The following is a 13705-nucleotide window of genomic DNA, read 5'->3' on the forward strand; positions in this document are numbered from 1 at the left end:
TCGTCCTCGGCTCGGCTCGGCTCGCTCCCAAGTCACGTGACCAGTCAAATCGCAGCCTGTGCGGTTAGAGAATCTCGTTTTAAAATATTGCGAGATAATCGCAAATGCATTAATCGTTCAGCCCTAATCTGTGATCACATTACCAGTCTGAAGTGACTGAAATCAGATTTTTTTGCTCAATGTGGCTTTGAGTCACTTTCATATGTGATCCTAAATCGCCTACGTATCCGATCCACTGACATGAGACATGAATGTAAATGGTCAAATCAGAATTCATGCGTCTTTACCCACACATCTCTTGGTGCAGCTGTGCAGCTATAGCTGCAAAAACAGCAAAAGCAAACCGCCTGGCCTTTTTTCTCCTCCTGGACCTGAGCATGAACTTCAGACCAGCTGTTTACTCTCCACTCCAGCAAAAGATGCTCCACATATGAGCTGCTAACTCATCCATTTCCCTTTATAAAGCTACGAGTCATCTCTCAAATATGATGTTTTTTGTTGTTGGTGAAGAAGACAATGTCTTTACACGTATCAATGTGCGCATGTAAGGTGTTTCAAGGACATATCGTTTACATTACAAACAGATACTGATCACTTACATTTGTGAATGTTGACAGTCAAGATCAGAGCAAAAAATCTGATTTCAGCAATGTGGCTTGTAATGTGAATGTAGCCAAAATGCCTTGATCTATTCAATTTTTTCCCAAATTCTACATTGTAAAATCTTGGGTCACTAAGTGTTAATTCTGCTAGCTTTTGGCGTGCGGTATGGCGTGAGGTTCCGATACATCAGCTCACAGACGCCCTGTGCTGCAGACATCACCCTAGGAGTGATGTGGGGAGAGAGCGCCATCTACCCACCCGGAGGGAGCAGGGTCAATTGTGCTCCCTCTGAGCGCCGGCAGCTTGATGGCAAAGCTGCATGAGCACAATTGTTTGAACCTGCAACCCCCCACTCATAGTCAGTGTTGGGAAGGTTACTTTTAAAATGTAATCCCTTACAGATTACTGATTACATCACTCAAAATGTAATTTGTAACGTAATCAGTTACATTACTTCAAGTGAGTAACGTAATCTGATTACTTTGGATTACTTACAATATTGTCATTTTTTTAAGCCTGAATGAATGTAGCAACCACATATTGCATATTATTCTTTTATTTTTCTTTCCAGTTAACAAATAGATAAACAAATAAAACAGCCTTTTCAATCACTCTATAAAAATACTTATGAAACCATTTCATCAAACAATTTTATGAAACACTTCTATAAATTGATGATAAAACAATTTAAAACCAAACAATGTAACAACAACTGTAAGCTATCTACTTGCAGGTTTGCCACCAGTGTTAATTTTGACAACAAATTTTGATTTAGTCTTAGTCATAGTTTTGTGACGAAAATTGCATTTAGTTTTAGTCACAATTCAGTAATTTAGTCGACTTAGTTTTAGTCAACTTAATGTCATAAGAATATAGTCTACTAAAATTACAGTAAATTTAGTCGACTAAATGTAAAGGGTGTAAATGTAAATGCTTTTTTCATCAGTTCCCTTGAATTATTAACTATACACTTATACGAAATGAAACGTTTAATAACCAATTGAGTAATATTGTTAATGTTTGAATGTGAAATATATTTATATATGATTTAATGTATATTATTATTAGTATTATTATTATAGGTGTGTGACTATATATATTTTACATTTAAAATTTTGCTCTAGAAGTCAGGTCATAAAACAACTGAATAGTTTAATTATAGTTTAAACAGAGCTGTAGATGCAAAAACAGCTTTTAAAGGATCTAGTTTAATCTCCAGCACTAACCCAGCACACCTACTGGAGCTACAGTCTATAAATGAGATCAAAAACACACCTTCACACACTGTCCTGTAGAGATGCTCTCAGGATGTACTGAGAGACTTCATGAGTTAAAGTGAGAAACTTATGAGAAAGTGCTGTAAGGAACTTTACACAGACTTTTGGGTTCATAGATTCACTTATTTTATTGTTTTATTTTGGATATATTATTGAGTTTCTTTCTGACCTGTTCCTGCTTTAACACTAGCTATATCTTTCCCACTGTGAGACTAAACAGATGATCTGATCTTAATGAGTTAGGGTTCTGTATCAGTTCTGTGTTTTAGTGCACTGCCGAGTTAAACACCCCATCAGCTCATGAAATAACATCAGTATTAAAACGCGGATCTCTGCATGGAGATCTGTGGGACTCTGGTCTGCAGAAGCTGAAAGATTAGTGGTGTTTTTACCGGAGATGGAGTCGCTCCACGCGGTTTACACGTTATCTTGTTTTTTGCGACGTCAAAGGAGAAATATATCGCCTCTCCTCTCTCTCTCCTTGCTGAACACTGTCGAGTTAACTTCCAGTCGAGCTCCGTAAGTATCAACAGGTTAATTCCCGGGTTTGTAACTGAGCGCGCAGCGCTACTGCAGGAAAAACAGGTACTGATTGGATGAGTACCCCGCTTGTCCCGCCTCTCCACCTTCGCTAAAGTAGCAGTGATTGGATCTCTTCCTAACTGGTCACTACCTTTCACAGAACTAAATCAGTTCTGATTGGATTTGGTCCCTGCCAAACATTTTCGTCTCGTTTTTATTCGTTGACCAAAATGTCAATTAATTTCGTCTCGTTGTGTGTGCGGAGCCGCTGTCTGCCCCTCCTCCCTGTGTGTGTGTGTGTGTGTGCGCAGCGAGATGGGAGAAGGGGCAGACAGTTCCCTGTCATATCAGAGCGATTCACCGCAAAATGTTATTTGCGTTTTGTCAGTGTTGGAAGAGCAAAAAAATAGGAAAGTACCGCAATGTAATCCTTTAATTTTAGCAGAGTAACTGTAATCTGATTACCACTTACTGAAGCAGTAACTGTAACGGATTACAGTTACTCATAATTTGTAATCTGATTACGTAACGCCGTTACATGTAATCCGTTACTTCCCAACACTGCTCATAGTGGCAGCACTTTAGACCGCTGGACCACTGCAGTTGACTTTCTAATCTCAGGTGACTTGAACATCCCCCTGTAAACTTCCCACAGAGCTCCCCAGCTAAATGTAGCCCATGTAGACAACTCACTGTTCACAGGGCAGCAGATCTCTGCTGGCGCTCCAATTTAAATATAGACAAATACATTCCACACTTTATGTTGTTCTCCATCATTCTTAATATGTACAGACTGTGTGTGTGTGTTACAGTACCTTAATGATCTGATTGTTGTTGATGTAGTGAAGAGTGTTAGCTCGATTTCCACCAGCAACCACTGGAGGGTACGCCAAGAAGTTAGCACCATGCGCCCGACACTCAAAATCAAACTGAGAGGGAGATAAAAACAGTCAGACACAACAACAGATTTTCTCTAAAGCCCAGAATGTGTGATATTTTACCATTTCAGTTCATTTTACCATTCAGTTGTATTGAACATTACAGTCAACAGCCAACGTTATAAACATATCGTTCAATATGTGGACACGACCACAATAATATTTGTGTATTTTATTTTTTTATTAAGGATGTTTAAAATATATATTTCGATTGCAATGTCTGAATATTCTTATTTATTCAAAGTTAACTGCTATTTATAACCGAGTGACTGCAAGGCATTATGTAAATCTATGTATCTATTACATACAGTGCCATGAAAAAGTATTTGTCCCCGACAGATTTATTTTGTTTTTGCTTTTTTCAGATTAACAGACTTTGACATGGCCACTCCAAAAACCTTCATTTTGTTTTTGTTTTTTTAACCATTCATAAGTGAACTTGCTGGTGTGCTTCAGATAATTGTCCTGCTGCAGAACCCAAGTACGTTGAGCTTAAGGTAAAAAAACTGATGGCCGGACAGTCTCCTTCAATAAAAAGTTCCACTTTTGTCTTGTCTGTTCTTTAGGTGTTGCTCTGGGTTCTTTTGGGACCTTTTGGATGAGTTATCCAAGCCCTTTTTAAGTAATTTTTAGTAAGCCGGTCACTCCTGAAGAGGTTTACCAGTGTTCCATGTTTTCTTCATTTGTGAATAATAGCTCTCACTGTGGTCTGCTGGAGTCCCAAAGCATTAGATATCAATGACTTTGTTTTCTCATCCATCTCTTTGTTCTCTCATCTTGATGTTTTTTTTTTCAGATCTGTGAATAAAGTGTTTTGCTTTTTGAGATCTTTTAGCTGCTTTATGTTGTCAGACAGGCTTTATTTAAGTGATTCCTTAATTTTACATGTCTGGCAGTAAACTTTAGGGAAATTAAACCCAGTTTTCCAAAAAATGTTTTTAATTACAGTTTATTTCCGGAAGGGAAAAGTAAAAGGCAATTACTTTTTCACACCAAATTTAGGTCCAAATGTGTTTGGATAGCTTTTTTCCCTTAGTAAATAAAATCATTGTTTAAAAACAGTTTTTTATATTTCCTGTCTGATATTAAAGTTTGTCTGATAATCTGAAAAATATATGTACGATTTAGGTACGACAAAAAAGCAAAAACAGTATTTTTCATTTTACTTTAATTCTGGATATATGGAGATATTTGGAGTGTTTTATTAGTATCCTGACATTCTGGATCTTTTATTTCTCTTATAAATCTGATAAAATTCAAATAAAAATTGAATAAATTTATTTAATTCAGTTTTTTGTCATATCACCAAAATTGTTTGTTGAGTATTGTTATTGAAATATCAATGAAAATACCATGACATTGTTATATTATTTTAGGGCCATATCACACACCCCTATTTATCACAATTATTTCCAAGACCACCAATTACATCAAATTACAAACAAAACTAAAATGACAAAAATCAATGATACTGTATATGACCTGTAACCTGAAAATTCAATAAAATGTCTAATATTTAAGTATTTAAAAGAAACTTTTCTCTGCTGTCAGCTTTCTTCACCTGAACATTTTTAATATAAACAAATAATCCGTTACTGTGTTCTCACTTCAGCACGATGCTACCTGGGTGCTCGGGTTCAGTACATTGTTCCTTGTGTTTTACTCCTGATTAATTTTTAACTTAAATTAACATAAACCTTAATTTTATTTAGTACTGATTAGCCTCCTCCCATTGACTTCAGCATATAATAGCACCTCCCATGTTTGCTAAAGCCTAGATTAGCTCCTTCCACACTTTTCTTAGCACAGTTTAGCACATTCTGCCTGTATGTTAGCAAAGGTTAGCTTCCGTTTTAGTTAGCATATATTATCACCTTTCACATTTTCTTCAGCATGTCTCATTTAATAGCATAAATTATCACCTCTCCATTTTAGGACAGATTGGACACAATCACGCATACAATGTACATTCTCATAAATTACCTTTCATTAAATTAGCACCTGCTCCAGCTAATTTCAGTTTACCTTAGCATAGATTAGCGCCTCGTCAATGTCTCCTCTGCACAGCGCCATGGTCTTCTTAAAGGCCTGAGTGGACGAAAGACAGTCAGTCCATGCAGACAGACAATCACACACACACACACACACACACACACGTGCACGCACACACACACACACACACACACACACACACACACACACACGTGCACACACACACACACACACACACACACACACACACGTGCACACACACACGTGCACACACACACGTGCACACACACACACACACACGCACACACACATGCACACACACACGCACACACATGCACACACACTTGACTGGAACATTTTAAAGGAACTGGGAGCTGAATGGTCAGGTAGGTCAGTCAGGCTGGATTTTTAGGATATTTTCACACCTGTACTTGGTTTCTCTGGTCTAAATCAGTTAATGAGTTTATTAACTTGAAGTGTTTTCCCCTTGCTTTGGTTTCACACAAGGAAAACCGCAAGTACAACAAAATGCATCATAACAAACCATGTAAACACAGTCTCTCAGCTAATTCTCTGTGTTATCAGAGCAGTCTGAAGCAGTTAAGTTAATAAAGTAAATACAGGAAGATGGTTCTGTGTTCAAGACTAGCACGTACTGCAGTGCAGTTAAGAGCTGTTGTAATTATCTGGTATAATATAATAATTATAATATAATATATAATATATATATAAAATAATAAAAATATATAATAAATCAGGTTAAACCAAACGTGAACAGCTCTTTGAATCCGAATCCGAATTGAATTCGGATCACATTTTGTCCACAAACGAATTGTGGATCTCCATTTATTGTGCTCTGCAACCAGACCAAATAGTGCTGTAATGAAAACATCTAAGGATATTAAACACACTATACATCTTTTTTCTCTACTAAACGACAGTGCTGGGCGATTATGGTCTCAATAAAATCCCCCACTACAAATCGATTTGATTTTATTTTAGATTAAAAAGATGTCTTTTTAAGATGTCTATATGTAAAATCGTGATTACTCCATTTTTGAAAATAGTTTTAAAACTGTAATCCGAATTAACCAAATGAATCGTGAAAAATCACCCAGCACTACTAAACTAAATAAATCAGTCTAGTATATTTAATTACACAAACAGCTAGTAAAACTGAATTTATTTCAGTATTAACCAACAGAACCTTTTATCTAAACCATGAGGATGTATTATTTATTTAAACAAAAAGATCAGATTAAATCAGTATCAGCTGATACTCATTACTGGAACACAAACTCTACCCAAGTTTTTATAAAACAAAACTAGCGAAGTGACTGGGACACCTGATTTGAGACCACATACAGTTCTGAGATCCTGACAGAGCATATGGACATATGATTGTGTAGTAGGGGTGTTTCATATTGTATTGTACGCAATAATATCATCAAAACATTTTACACAATAAAAAACACCATATCGTGCTGGTTCAAATCCCGTTCATGCAGTTTGCCATCAGCTGCCAGAGCCCTGAGAGAACACAATTGGCCTTGCCCTCTCTGGGTGGGTACATGGCTCTCTCTCCCAAAGGGTGATGTCGATCAGCACAAGGAGTCTGTGAGCTGATGTATCGGAACCGAGTCGCTGCGCTTTCCTCCGAGCGTTAGCGCTGTGATGCTACTCAGCAATGCTTCTGCATTAGTAGCAGTTTGAAAAGAGGCGATGGCTGACATCACATGTATCGAAGGAGGCATGTGTTATTCTTCACCCTCCTGGTGCTGGGGCATTACTAGTGATAGGGAGATTCCTAATGAGTGGTAATCAAAGTTTTGACAGGTATTGTACATGCTAAACAACACGTTAATATTTATTTTGTTGCAGTAGTATATCCTTGAAAAATGTTTTGTCATATTGCCAAGAATATTGTTATGGCAAAAAAAACTGAAATATCATGATTTTATTTTAGAGCCATATTGCTTAGCCCTATCATGTAGAAAGTGTTTTTTTTTTATAACTTTCTCTAGTAATTCTCTAGATTTCACTTTGAATTCTTTCAGCTGCTGATCTGGCATTCAACAATAACATCAGCACCATCAGAGGAAACGTCCTATATTGTGGAATATACACACTGAATCACCGACCTGTGCAGTGATACGTCCCGCCTCCTTCATCAGCTCCACCTCAGCAGGGCTCTTGATGGCTCGCAGTGAGTGAGTGAGCGGCCGCAGAGAGCGGGCAATGGCCCCACCCTCCAGCAGGGGGCGCACATGGGACTGATGCAGGCGGGGGTGGCAGGGCTGCAAACTGTCATACCACACCGTCCCTCCTGAGAGAGAGAGAAAAAGACAGAGAGAGAGAGAGAGAGAGAGAGAGAGAGAGAGAGAGAGTCAGAAAGAAAGAGAGGGAGAGTTTTTACTGCTGTATAAAAGACGGGCAGGTTTAGTTCTTGTTGGATGCGCTGTGTTTTTTTCCAGAGGGAGTACAGTGGTACAAGCACGCTGGCATTTTTCTTTAACGTATTCTGCCGCACTAGATCTCTCGGTTTGTTTAACCAAATAAAGCTGCAAAAAACAGTCTTGAAGTACGCAGTCAAAAATGTAGAATCTTTACTTTTTAATAATTCTCATTCAAAACTATAGTTTGGGAAATCCGGATTCTGCAGTTTTCCTGATTGTTTTCCTAGTTTGAAAGGCGCCTGTTCTGTGTATGGAGCTTGTATGTGTGTGTGACTCTTCCTTGATTGGCTAGATGCAGCACAGTGGCTGTACTCATCTGCATGATCTAGGGTGAATATGATTTTGACACAACACAACCAGTCATGCACAGCAGCATGTTGCAGCACTCTATCAAAGTGAATAGAATGCCTCAAGGCTAAAATGCTAGTAGACACACGCTGTAAGTGTAAGGTCATTTAGAGATCAGTTTGCAGGGATGGCCTGACCATTGGGAGTACCGGGACAGGTAAATTTCACTAGTCACAACCAGGGCTGATTACTGCCAGACCTGTAGAAGCAATAAATCACTTAAATAGAACCTGTCTGACAACAAGAAGCAGATAAAATATCTAAAAAAGCAACACATTATGCTCCGATCTGAAGAAACTCAAAAACAGATGAGAAAACAAAGTCATTGACATCTATCAGTCTGGTAAAGGTTTCATTAGAAAAGTCATTTCTAAGGTTTTGGGACTCCAGGAAACCACAGTGAGAGCTATAATTCACAAATGGAGAAAACATGGATCACTGGTGAACCTTTCTAGGAGTGACGGCTCACCAAAATTATTCCAAAAGGGCATGGACAATTTATCCAGGAGGTCACAAACGAAGCCAGAACAACATTTAAAGAACTTCAGGTCTTACTTGCCTAAGGTCAGTGTTAATGATTTAATGATAAGAAAGAGACTGGTCTCAAATGGTATTCATTGGAGAGTTCCAAGGCAAAAACACTGGTGACCAAAAAGAACACAACGGCCCATCTTACATTGATCAACAATCTTGATAATCTCCAGAACTTCAGGAAATTTTCTTTGGACTGATGAGAAAAAAGTGGATTTTTTTGGCAGATGTGTGTCCAGTTACATCTGGCATAAAACTAACACATATTTAACCAATAGAACACGAGAGGGAGTGTGTTATCACGAATAACATCACAGCTGTAGATCATCAGTGTTCTATTGTTTTAATACAACAGTTTTTTTTTTACCAAATTAATAAAGAAAATAAATCAAAGAACTTTAAGAAATTCAGAGTGAATATGATTTATTATGGACAGTACCTTCTGCCAAAAAGTAGTTCCACAACAACTGTTACAGAACTGAAACTTAACTACAAAACAGTGTATGGTTCAAACTGACTAACACCACAAAAGTTAACTCTCCTGCTCTGTGGAGTTGTCTTCAGGTAAACCTGCACAGTTTTGAGCATTTCTGCTTGTTTTGCTGGGTGGTGTTGGTTTTAGCTAGCTGGCTGGACTGTGGTTAGATTAGTGTAGTTTGCATCAGCTCAACATTAACTTAGCCTAGCCTGGCTGGTTAAGTTACCGTTCTGGCTGTCAGACGGCCTTAGCAGAGCAATTTTCCTTCCCTTTTTTCCACAAAAGACGAGCCAGCGCTGTGGGCGAGCGTACTGTGGTTGGGTGCTAGCCTGTGCTAAGCTAACGCTGCTGCTGGTGCCGCTAGAGGTGGTGATTCAAAACTGTGCGGTGTATATGTGCCGTTACTCGGCGATACGCCGGTGGAGTGATACAAGTTTAGTGTGAGAAGGCCGTGATGTTATCACAAATATCAAATCTCTCTCTCTCTCTCTCTCTTTCTCTCTCTCTCTCTCTCCCTCCCTCCCTCCCTCCCTCTCTCTTTACATAGCAGCGTAGCATGTGTACGCAGCACTATGTGTGTGTAGTATGCATGCCGGTGTTTAGTTTTGCGTACCATTTCGTACGCATGGGAAATGAGACTAGGTTGGCACTGCATGGCTAACTACCGACTTCCACCCCCGAAGTTCAACACATGGCTGACGGAATTATTCCCCCCTAAATTTAAGACATTTTGGTTGAAAATTTAAGACAAAATAATACTTTTCAAGGCCTTATTTGACAAAAAGACTTTTTAAGGACCCGCGGCCACCCTGGAAGATGTGTCCAAAGTTTTGACTGGTTTATTATTTATTTAGTATTATTTATTTAGTATTAAAAAGTGTTTTTGATTACGCAAAAATAAACAGAAATATCATGACTTTATTTTAGAGCCATATTGCTCAGCCCTATCATATAGAAAGTGTTTTTTTTTATAACGTTCTCTAGTAATTCTGTAGATTTCACTTAGAATTCTTTCAGCTGCTGATCTGGCATTCAACAATAATGTGCCGTGATTGAGCGCTAGCCTGTGCTAAGCTAACGCTGCTGCTGGTGCCGCTGGAGGTGGTGATTCAAAACTGTACGGTGTATATATGCCGTTACTCGGCAACACGCCGGCGGAGTGATACAAGTTTAGTGTGAGAAGGCCGTGATGTTATCACAAATATCAGCACGGCTAGAACATTTTCAACCAATCAGATTGTGAGGTCGGAACTAACTGTTGTATAATTTCAGAAAAAGTCAAAGTCTGATTGAGATGCTGTGGCATGATCTTAAACAGGCAGTTCAATGTGTCTGAATTAAAAATCAGTGTGAGCCAAAATTCCTCCACAGAGATGTGAAAGACTCATTGCCAGTTATTGGTAAAGCTTAACTGCAGTTGTTGCTGCTAGGTGTGACCAAGGGTGGCAGATACTTAGGTTATCTTTGTCTGATATTAAAGTTTGTTTGATAATCAGAAAAATTAGTATGACAAAAATGCAAAATCAAAAATATTCTGTAGGGGCGAAAACTTTTTCATGCCACTGTATACTGTAGTTCTATATAATATAGCCTGTAATTATTAATTGTGTTCACTCACTGTTTACTCTATTAGGGCATACATACACTAAGCAGTCTGTACCATGCCCGAGCATGGTCCCTGTCAATGCCTGGTTCGTCTGACTATTGTGATCACCCTGAATTGCGCTCAAGCATGAAACATGTAACCCTGGTACATGCTTCAGTTGAACTTAGGCAGGGAACGAAACCAGAGTGAAAACTCTGCGCACAAGTTTTCTCCATGTGCGTGTAGCCCTTGTAGATTTTTATTTTTTAATCGTGTAAAAAGGTTGCTTGCTTGGGGGAGCTTTGGACAGTAAAAAGCCACATATCCCAAATATGCTGTATTAGTATCCAAAAAGTATCCAAAGTATCCTAAAAGAAGCAGCATCTATCTATCTAGATATTAATATAGCTTAGCTATCCATTCAGCTAGCTAATGGATAGATGTTCTGGTGGGTGGACAGTTATTATAATTAATTATATATTGTGCATATATCTGCATGACAGAAGCAATTGATAATTTGGGAGACAGCAGAAAGATGTAGAGAATGATTTGCTGTTTCTATAAAATGAATGAGAAATGGCTTTTGTGATGAACTCAAGTGACTAGATGTTGTTCAGTTTTGAGAAATTGAGAAATTTTAAGAAATGCCCCAAAGTGGCATAGAAAAATTGCAATAAATGAAAAATGGAGAAAGAGTCTAAAAGGCAGCATCAAAAATGGTGTGTACTAAAAAGACAAAAAAAATGCCTTAACTGCACGATTTATTTGTCTCTTGGTGAAGATAAGCATGGCCAAAATACAGAAAGCTAACCTAGTGTTCACAGAGCCTTTGCTTCATTAGCTAGTTTGTTAGGTTTGCCAGTTTGTGCAGTCTGCCATGAGTAGAGAATTTTAGCCCCGTCTCAAATAAAGCCTGCTTAATTTCCTACTTAGTGCACTACTTGTTGAATAAGGAATTATCTACACAATTCCTGAACATAAATGGCTTTAGATCAGCATATCATTGTTATTATGTTGGAAAATGATAAGTGGCCCAGTTCCTGGGGAGAGGGGATTATGCTCTGTTTTAAAATGCCAGAGTACATGTTGGGAATCTGCTTTCTAGTGTGAAAGCACTCATACAGCCCCAGTTCATGATGCTACCACCACCATGCTTAACTGTAAGCAAGGGATGGATAATTGCCTTGTTACTGTTCACCAGGGCACCACCACACATGCTGGACACATTCTGACCTAAACAAGTTTATCTGACTACAAAACATGGTTCCAGTAATCCATGCTCTTGGACTGCTTATCTACAGCAAAATGTTTGCAGGCTTTCCTGTGCATCAGCTTCAGAAGAGGCTTTCTTCTAGAACAGTGCCATGCAGGCAGAGTTGATTCAGTGAATGGTCTAAGCACTGCAGGCTGACCTTCCACTTCTTTAAGATCTGCAACAATGCTGGCAGCACTCATGCGTCTATTTTTTAAAGCCAACCTCTGGATAATACGCTAACTTAGAGCTTACTATTATTGTTACTCAATCAGAGAAATGATAGAGGGAAACTAGGGTTAGGATTAAACAGATGAAATGTCTGGTTTACCTTTCAGGCTTTTTAGGACCGTACCCAGCTCCTCAATACAGTGAACCCTCTCCAGTCCCGTCAAGGCAGCTGCCCCATCCCGTCCTGAACGAGGCCCGTCCCACAGCTCGCGGGCAGGATCTCTGCGAGGTACAAACAGGGCGGCGTGGTCCGGCCGTCCAGAACCGAACATGACCAGAGCGCTGTCCGGCTCCAGAACACCTGTCAGGTACAGGAAGTCCTGGTTCTGGTGGAAGGGGTACGGGATGTCATTGGTCATGTAGCGGGTGGGGTGTGATAGGACTATGACGATGTGGGAGGAGTCAGAGGCTCGACTGGGGCCGGACAGGCGCACGGAGTGAGCCTCGATTAGAGACGCCAGACGCTGCCGTCGCAACTCAAACTCAGTCTGAGTTAAACCTGGAGTTACTTCACCTGAGAGAGAGAGAGAGAGAGAGAGAGAGTCAGAAAAGTATATCATGACTTTAATGAACTATAATCTATTAAAAAAAATATCAAAAGGTTTTAATCATATAAAATATGATATGCGTAGCACATCTGCAACACATACAGAACATTCTGCAGTCATGTGCTGCCTTTTGGGGTTGGGCTATTAACTGGCATTTTTCAGCAGGATAATGCTCACACACACACACACACACACACAAACACACACACAGAAAGGGTTTCAAGGGTTTTGAGTTTTGCGGCAAACGCACATTTACGGGAGCAGGAGCTTCGGTAACCTAGAAGTGTGTAGCAGGATCTACAGACCCAGCTTCAACAACTGTGGGTTTGCATGTTCTGCAGGATGCCAAATGGAACCTATCTCATCTTGTATCCAGGCTATTGGCTCCAACAGGGTACTGGAACCTGCTTTTAAAGGTGAACTGGACTTTTGTTGTAGTAAAACATGATACAAAGTACTTACCTTTGTTGAAGAGCACACCTCAGTTTTTCCACAGCGTTCCGAGATCCAGAAATGTTGTTATTTTTGCCCAGCACTTTTTACAACGGCTGCTTCGGGGAATATTTAGGTTTTTTTATTATATTATGATTGTGATTATTATAGATAAGAGATAAGATAAGAGGATTATTATAGATAATGTCTATGTCATTATCAGTACAATGATGGTGTTGCCCAGAGATTTAATAATAATAAGCTTCTTGTGCAATTTTAAAAAGGTATTAATGCCTTGTTTTATATGTCAGGGCTCTCCGGATTCTAGCAATGAGGTGTGGAGCTACTTTGAGCCTGGTGTAAAAAGCAATTTATTGGGGCAAAATATGCTCTGAATTGGCCGTTGTAAAGAGTGCTGGGCAAAAAGCACAAAATTACTGGATCTTGGAAAGCTACGGGAAAATTGAGGTGGGCTATGCAACAGAGGTAAGTACTTTTTTTTATCATGTTTT

The 13705-nt window shown here is 39.2% G+C and overlaps 1 protein-coding gene across 1 annotated transcript in view; it reads right to left on the reverse strand.

Moving 5' to 3' along the window:
* The window catches only part of LOC125799421 (xaa-Pro aminopeptidase 3-like), a 39203-nt gene that overhangs the window by 22694 nt on the left and 2804 nt on the right, over window positions 1-13705 (reverse strand). The window contains exons 3-6 of the mRNA XM_049476093.1: window positions 12314-12727; window positions 7474-7658; window positions 5366-5428; window positions 3218-3331 (exon numbers count right to left, since the gene is read on the reverse strand). Of these exons, the coding sequence (XP_049332050.1) occupies window positions 3218-3331; window positions 5366-5428; window positions 7474-7658; window positions 12314-12727 (776 nt within the window). The remainder of the gene's footprint in view (window positions 1-3217; window positions 3332-5365; window positions 5429-7473; window positions 7659-12313; window positions 12728-13705) is intronic.

Source organism: Astyanax mexicanus, chromosome 3 (genome assembly GCF_023375975.1).
Source record: "Astyanax mexicanus isolate ESR-SI-001 chromosome 3, AstMex3_surface, whole genome shotgun sequence".
Classification (NCBI taxonomy): Eukaryota; Metazoa; Chordata; class Actinopteri; order Characiformes; family Acestrorhamphidae; genus Astyanax; species Astyanax mexicanus.